The following is an 8773-nucleotide window of genomic DNA, read 5'->3' on the forward strand; positions in this document are numbered from 1 at the left end:
AAGGAGTATGAACTCACTTGATTGAAGTGGTTGTTTTGAAGTAGTCGAGAGAAGAATCGACCAGAACTTTGACTAGAGAGAGTTAAAATCTCGGGATTCTCGGGAATCTCGGAAGCGTGAAACTTCCTTCGGGACTCGGATATGAAAATCGGGGCTTCAGGATATTGCTTGCACGCAAAACGGGGTAAAAACGCAGGAGAAAGAGAGGAATTGAGCAAAATTTCCCGGAACCCTCGGACCCCTTTTATAGGAGGCTGAACCGCCTCGGTACACTGGGCGTACGGGGTTACGCGGGGCGTACTCGTGCGTCACTATCTACCGCATCCTCGGACGATGCATCTGATGGGAGGGCATAGAGGCATAGGAGCGACGTGGACGATCCGAGGCCTAGTACCCAAGTATGCGTGCGTGGATCTTACTGGGGTCTCTTCTCTCGTTGGCTTAGGGAGCGGGGGTTTCACAGCCGGGCATGCCGCTTTGAAAGTCGCTGCGTGCAAAGTGGTAAAGCACAAGAATGCATGTACAGAAAATCAACATGTGTTTGTTTCTTTTGCATTCGATACATTTGGTTTTCTCGCACCAGAGGCGGTGGAGCTCCTTAATAGAGTCCAACGGGTCATGCATTCTAATGTCATATCTCCTAGATCCACAAATGTTGTTTTCAATAGAATTGGTTTTGCCATCCAAAAAGGGCTAGCGGCACAGCTTGTTGCCCGTTTGCCTTCTATAGATATGTATTGATATTTAATAAACTTCAAAAATTCATATCTTCCTCATAGGAACTCCGTTTTTGACGTTCTTTATATCCACACTTAGGTGAGACTACACTCTACAACTTTCATTTAGAGTCCGTCAACAAATTTTTAAATTATTTTTATTATTTATTTTTAAAAGTCCGGGATAGGAAAAGTTCGTTAAAAATCCATAACTTCTTCATCCGATGTCCTTTTTTGTCAGACTTTTTACTGTTGTAATACCATTAATGATATCTACGACTCTTATTTAGATACCTAAGGGTAAAAAGTATTTTATTGAAATTTCTCGTTTTATGCTTAACAGTGTTTTACCGGTATTGTTACGAATCTTTGATTAGTCATAACTCCTTCGTTATAACTCGGATTTTAGTGTTCTTTATATTTTTGGAAGCCTTATCATGATATCTACCACATAGTGTACACAAACGGAGCTTTTTGAAGATTTCATTTTTGATGATATTCTTATTACTTCACAAAGAGATTACAAGACTCGAGTTTTAGACATTACATTTACCTGAAATAACGGGTTGTTACAGAACAATAAACCATATATCTAGGTTTTAAGACCATATGATATTATCGTCTTGCGATCACTCGAGATAAATTCCATGAAGTGATTCCAACTAGTGCGGGTTTAATCCAGTGCTCAAATCAAGTTCATAAGCACTCAAGAACATTACAGCAAACCTTTGCTATGTTGAATACACTTTAGACTATTGACAAACCAATTCAAGAAAATCTTCTTTCATACCTACTCCCAAAGTATGAGCGACTGTGGAACATTCGAATAATCTTATTATTCAGGAAGTCTAAACATGCAAAGTGAAACAAAGGTAAATAATCAAAATAAGAAAATAACTTTACTCATAAATAATAATCTTTTATTTAATCATCAAATGTCAATTACATTTATCTATTACATGCTTCGAAGCTATCTAATTTAAACTAATATCTTTCTTCAGCCCGATGCTCCTTGCGTGTTGCAAGTGTTTAACCCTACACAATCCCTTCGTAAGCGGATCTGTTGGGTTATCCTCCGACGATATGCTCTTCACTACTAGGAGTCCTTCTTCCACCCGATGTCGAATAAAGTGATATTTTCTATCGATATGTCAAGATCTACCATGATCCCTCCATTCCTTGGTTAAAGAACAAATCAACGCCAATAATACAAGAACGACTTGTAGGTTTGAGCCGCACCGGGAAGATCCCGTATCACTTGTCCCTAATCACCGCACCTCATGATGAGTATTACGTTGGTGATCTTACCTACCCACCGCACCGGTAAATCCATAGCCTTTGGTGGTGTCCCCATATCCATGATTAGTTACATACAGTGCACATGTACGAATTAAAACAATACTCATATAGCATGCTTTTATAATAAATTCAAATAATCACACACGAGCTAACTAGCAAACACAATCATCAATACAATGGTGTGAGTTGAGAAAAGAGTAGTAAGGATAGCTAAGAATCAAATAATGCTACCAATCTTGAGCAAACTTCAAAGCCTCAGCTAAGAAAGACTAAAGGTTAGAAAGGAGAAGTAATGAAGCTATGAGTTGAGAAAAGAGTAATCACAGCAAGGTCTCTAAACCAGACCTGCTGTTTAAAATGGATTTACTCCAAATCTAAAACAGAAACATAGCTTTAACTAAATTTTATAGGAAACTATGATTTCTCAGGATTCCACAACTATAAAGAACTCATTCTAACTCCAAAAGATGAATTAAATATGAATTTTACAAAATGGTGTATCACTTCTGTCTCCAACAATACAGTCAAGTCATGTTGGCCAATTATACCTAACTTGTGAGTAGAATTCGTCCAAACCAAAATTAATAGAAGTAAAGGACATACAAATGAAAGTCTCAGAGTTGGAATTGAATGAAAATAATCTTCCAAACTCCAGATATAAAATTCACATTGTGGACAATCACAGCACTAGAAAAAGCTGGTGACTGCCCACTGATCTGGAGTGTGGATCCATTCTAACCAATTTATAATTGGAAATAACACCCCATCTTCTGCAGATCTTAAATTCATGATGTAAGTAACATATAGAAACTTGGAATCACTCTGGATCCTTTTCCAAGCCTTAGAAATGATGAAAACAAAATGACATATCAGAACAGACCCGGATCAGACCTAACAGCAAAGATGCCATTATTTCCCATAGATAAATTCCTTATCAGTGAGGTTATCCTTCTTAAGAAAGTTAGCCAACTCAATTTTTTAACTTTTGGAACTCGTTTGGGGTCGGTTTGAGTTATAGATCTCAAGATATGAGTTTTACAAAATGACTACAGATCTGATGGAAAACAGAATCGTGGCCACCCGTGATTCCTTTTTGGCTTATCCATCCTTCTCCCTTTGAAACACATTTTAAGATGTGTTCATCATCCCAATTTAGTCCCCATGATCATGGTGGTACTAAAAAGGGTTAGGTATCATTAGGATTTCATTTTTCCACAAGATTGTAATAACAATCAACATGAAAATGAACATAAAGCACATAAAATTACCATTCTCCCTTTTAGGGTTTCCATGATCTTTTGCCACATGTAATCCCCTAGATCCACCATACAAGGTTATGAATCAAGTGGTAAGAAATGATAAGGAGGTTCATACCAATATGAATCAAGGCTAGAAATGAACAAGAATTAAGCTCCAAACAACATCCCCTTGGATGCTCTTGATCCCAAAGATATAGAGGACGATTTTAGAGAGAGAGAGAGAGAGAGGGGGAGGGTTTAGAGTGTTTTTCTTGTGTGTGTTCCAAATGACTCAATTAACACATTAAGTACTATTTACTAGATGGACTTTGCAAATAGGCCCATAGTCCATGGACTTCAATAAAAGGAGTCTACAAGATGATCAAAAGAGTACAATAAAGTAAGAAATCAAACATTGGTTAAATAAATAAACCCAAGGTTACAAGGATAATTAAATTAAAATAACCAAACGTACCATGAAAAACCGGGGCGTTACAACTCTCCCCCACTAAGAGCGGACTTCGTCCTCGAAGTCAACACCTAGAAACAGATCCGGATAATGATCCTGCATCTTGCATTCCGTTTCCCAAGTCCATTTCGAACCCTTCCTATGTTGCCACTACACCTTAACCAGGTTTATAGTCTTGTTGCGGAGAGCTTTCGTCTTTCGTTCTAAAATAGCGATTGGTTTCTCAACATAATTGAGACGCTCGTCAATCTGTATGTCCTCCAGTGGTATCACAGCAGTCTCATCAACAACGCATTTTCGTAACTGAGACACGTGGAACGTATTATGAATTAGACTAAGCTCATCAGGAAGCTCTAAACGGTAAGCCACCTTCCCCACACGGGCTATGACCTTGTAGGGTCCAATGAATCGGGGTCCGAGCTTTCCCCGCTTCCGAAATCGAATCACACCTTTCCAGGGGGAGACTTTAAGCAACACATAATATCCCACCTGGAACTCAAGATTGGAGCGTCTTTTGTCGGCATAACTTTTCTGACGACTGCTCGTTGTGACCAAATGATCCCGAATCACTTGGATTTTCTCCGTAGTCTGTAGCACGATATCGGTACTCCCAAGTACCCTCTACCCAACCTCGCCCCAACAAACGGGCGTCCTGCACTTCCTCCCGTACAAGCCTTCATACGGAGGCATTTTAATGCTCGAGTGATAGCTGTTGTTATAAGAAAACTCAGCTAGATGTAGATGGTCATCCCAACTACCCCCAAAATCAGTCGTACATGCCCTAAGCATGTCCTCCAAGGTCTGAATCGTCCACTCACTTTGCCCGTCTGTCTGCGGATGGAAGGCGGTACTAAAATGTAATCGTGTGCCCAATTCCTCTTGAAACTTCCTCCAGAACCGAGAGGTAAATCGGGTGTCTCGATCGGAGACGATAGAAACGGGCACCCCATGTAATGAGACAATCTCCCGAAAAAAGATCTCGGCTAATTTCTCCGCCAATGAGCTCTCCTTTATAGCCAGAAAGTGAGCACTCTTAGTCAAACGATCAACAATCACCCATATCGTATCGGATCCTCGGGCAGTTCTAGGAAGTTTTGTAATGAAGTCCATGGTTAGATGCTCCCATTTCCATTCAGGAATCTCCAATGGTTGCAACTTCCCATGAGGTTTCTGGTGTTCCGCCTTGACCTTCCGACAGGTCATACATTCTTCCACAAATTGAGCCACATCATTCTTCATTCCATGCCACCAGTAAGCCTCATGAAGGTCCCGATACATTTTAGTAGCACCAGGATGGATAGAAAATTTTGACTTATGAGACTAATCCATTAGGGTTTTCCGATTTCCCCCGGTATATGGAAACCAAACCCTACCGTAGCGAGTCAACAAACCCCGCCCGTCTCGTTCCATCTTAGGCAACTCTTTCCCAATCTTCTCACGCCTGATGTTTTCCTCCAGTATTGTCGTCTTTTGGGCGTCCCATATTAGATCTAACAAAGAAGACACCATCGTGATCCGGAGACACTTAGCTCGAATCGGTTCGACAGATTGTTTACGACTGAGAGCATCAGCTACCACATTAGCTTTACCGGGGTGGTAGTGAATTTCACAATCATAATCTTTTACCACATCCAACCATCGGATCTGCCTCATATTCAAATCCCGCTGCTCGAACAAATATTTCAGACTCATATGGTCAGTGTATATGATAAACTTCACTCCATAGAGATAGTGTCTCCAAATCTTAAGAGCGAAAACAACAGCCCCAAGATCCAAATCATGAGTGGGGTAGTTTCGTTCGTGGGGTTTCAGCTGTCGGGAGGCATAGGCTATCACCCTATCTCGTTGCATTAACACGGCACCAAGACCTTGAAGCGATGCATCACAGTAAACCACCATATCCTCAACCCCATTAGGTAAGGCCAAAATCGGAGCATCACACAATCGTTTCCTTAACTCATCAAACGCCAGCTGCTGCTCCGGGCCCCAAACGAAATTCATTGATTTCTTGGTCCATCGGGTGAGTGGTAAGGCGATTTTACAGAAATTTTCAATGAACCTCCGGTAATAACCGGCTAAACCCAAGAAACTGTGAATTTCAGAAGGTGTTTTCGGAATCTTCCATTGTTTAACCGCATCAACCATGGCTTGATCGACCTTAATACCATGTTTGTTTACCACATGCCCCAAGAACTGAACTTCTTCCAACCAAAATTCACACTTTGAGAATTTAGCATAAAGCCATTCTCTTGCCAGAGTTTCCAGAATCTCCCGAAGGTGTTGTTGATGGTCCTCTTTGCTCTTAGAATAGACTAAGATATCATCTATGAACACTATGACCGAACGGTCAAGCATCAGGATACACACCCGGTTCATGAGATCCATAAACGCTGTGGGTGCATTGGTGAGCCCAAAAGGCATCACCACGAATTCAAAGTGCCCATATCGAGTACGGAATGTTGTTTTCTCAATGTCTTCTTCACGAACCCGCATCTGATGGTAACCGGAACGTGAATCAATCTTGGAAAACCAAGATGCTCCCTGAAGCTGATCGAAAAGATTGTCAATATGTGGCAATGGGTACTTATTCTTTATCGTGCGCTTGTTTAGCTCCCTATAATCAATACACATTCGCTGGGATCCATTTTTCTTCTTCACAAAGAGAATAGGAGCACCCCAAGGCGAGCAGCTTGGCCGTATAAACCCTTTATCACTTAGTTCTTGAAGTTGATCTTGGAGCTCTTTCATTTCAGGTGGTGCCAAGCGGTAAGGAGATTTCGCTACCGGAGTCGCACCTGGCACCAAATCAATGCGAAACTCCACTTGCCGAATAGGTGGCAAGCCAGGGAGTTCCTCCGGAAAGACATCGCTGAAGTCGGAAACGATAGGAACGTCGTCTAGTGCTATAGCAGAAGAGCAAGAATCCATAGCCCGGCGGGGAATGTCCCCCTGAATAATAAGTTCTCCACCTCTAAGGTTTCGAACACGAACTAGCTTCTTACGACAGTGGATTTCCGCATCAAACGCATCAAGCCAATCCATGCCTACGATAATGCAGAGCTCTCGCATCGCAATTGGGATAAGATCAATAGGGAATTCAACTCCAGAAAACTCGAGAGTGCAACCCCGATAAACATCGGTGACATAAATAGTGCGGTTGTCGGCAACTTCGACAACCATTGGGCGAGCTAATTTTCCGATACTACACCCCAAACGATTAATAAACGTGCGAGATACAAAAGAATGGGTAGCACCGCTATCAAACATAACAACAGCAGGCTCGGAATCTAGTAAATAAGTGCCTGATTTACCACATACAATCATGTAAACAATTCTAACAACCATTTATTAAATAATGGCAGGAAAGAAAAGAAAAAAAAAGAAATTTACCTGCCACTGTCGCGGTAATCACCGGCTCATCCGCAGTCATCTGGTGAGCACGACCTCGTGTCACCATAGTGGGTCCCTTAGAAGACGATGCAATTGCAGGATTTGTACCCCAGCCTCCTTTACCAGCCTTTAACTTCGGGCATTCGGGCTTCTTGTGTCCCGTCTCGTTGCAGTGATAGCAGACGGGAGTAGCAGAAGTAATCTGAGGAACTGCACTCGCAGGGGGAGCCCTACAATGCTTCCATTGATGCCCTGGCTTTTCACAGTTGTAGCATATCAACAGATTTTTCTCGCCCTGACCTGAAGACGGCCTGTACTCATACCTTGACTTACCACCCTGCTTTTGCTTTTTCTGGGCATCTCCGGATGTCTTGGAGGAGGTGTCATTGGCCTGGGTCTGCAACTCGATTTCCCTCCTCCTTGCTGCATCCATGATCGCGGATAAAGTCGGGAACTCCTGCATGCTAACGACTTCCCAAATCTCGGTACGTAGAATGGTAGTGTATTGGCTGACCAACCAGGCCTCGTTCCCAGCAAACGAGGGACAAAAATATAGCATCTCCAAGAACTTGGCGTTCAGGTCGCTAACAGACTCGGTAGTTTGCTGTAAGGACATGAACTCTTGCTGCATCCACTGCTGCTCCACCTTGGGCACATATTGTGCCTCGAACCTCTCCCGAAATTGGGCCCAAGACATGGCCCTCACTTCTTCTTCGTTTAATAGAGCGGTGATGGTGTTCCACCATGTCTTTCCCCTTTTTCGCAGCTGATTCATGGCGATCACAACTTTGTACTGGTCCGGACACCCAACAGTCATGAAGGCGCCCTCAACATCTGAAACCCAGTTCTTAGCAGCAACCGGGTCAGATTCACCATTCCAAAGAGGAGGGCTACACTCGCTGAACTTCTCGAAGTAGTATGCCGAATCTCGAACGGGCGGAGCCGATAACGCTCCCCCGGGAATAACTGTGAGGCGCTCATCCAGAAGAGCTTTGACCTAGGGGATTATGTCATTTTTCACGCCCGGGATTAGTTCCTTGAAAGTGTTATTCAATTCCTCAGCGACAATATTCCTAACTTGCTCTATTTGGAGCTGATTAAGGCGAGCAGGCGGAGCCATCTGTATCCGTAGAAGGAGGGAAATATTTAGAAATAATTCAGCCTAGATATTTCTAGGAAGACGAAACACACAGCTTGCCGAAAATTTCTCAACCTTGCCCCGACCCGAAACCGGCACCGATGTTTCAAATAGTAGGGGCCCTTCTACTACCTTCCACACAAGTTCCAATTTCGCATTCGTGTCTAGTTTCAAAATTTCCAACTCGCTCTAGCCGTTAGTTGTACAACTCTCTCACATGCTAACATTAAATAAGTATGTAATCTAACATTTTAAGACTAGTAGAATCCAATTCATAGTCAACAATTTAACATAAACATTTAACATAAGAAATAAGGCTTACTTGGCTGGCCGACTGACACACCGCGACATCTTCCACTACTAGTCTTCAGAAAGTTTGAAAAATCTTTTAAAAAGAAAATGCACTCTTATAGAGCCTCAAATTTGAGTCTAGAACATCCACAAGAATGCCTAGTTCCCTCAAAACCTGGCTCTGATACCAACTTGTGACACCCAATTTTTTTTTTTTTTGCAAAAATTTTAA

At 42.3% G+C, this 8773-nt stretch overlaps 1 protein-coding gene across 1 annotated transcript; it reads right to left on the reverse strand.

The window, feature by feature from the left end:
* Positions 1-661: 661 nt before the first annotated feature.
* On the reverse strand, positions 662-8232 carry LOC145096176 (uncharacterized). Its single transcript, XM_079033943.1, has 4 exons — positions 8191-8232; positions 7113-8109; positions 6588-7024; positions 662-724 (listed from the first exon to the last, which is right to left on the reverse strand). Exons 1-4 carry the CDS (start codon positions 8230-8232, stop codon positions 662-664), a joined length of 1539 nt encoding a protein of 512 aa, XP_078890069.1.
* Positions 8233-8773: the final 541 nt, after the last annotated feature.

The sequence above is a fragment of the Lactuca serriola genome, chromosome 3 (genome assembly GCF_051521515.1).
Source record: "Lactuca serriola cultivar US96UC23 chromosome 3, Lser_US96UC23_V15, whole genome shotgun sequence".
In the NCBI taxonomy this organism is placed as follows: domain Eukaryota; kingdom Viridiplantae; phylum Streptophyta; class Magnoliopsida; order Asterales; family Asteraceae; genus Lactuca; species Lactuca serriola.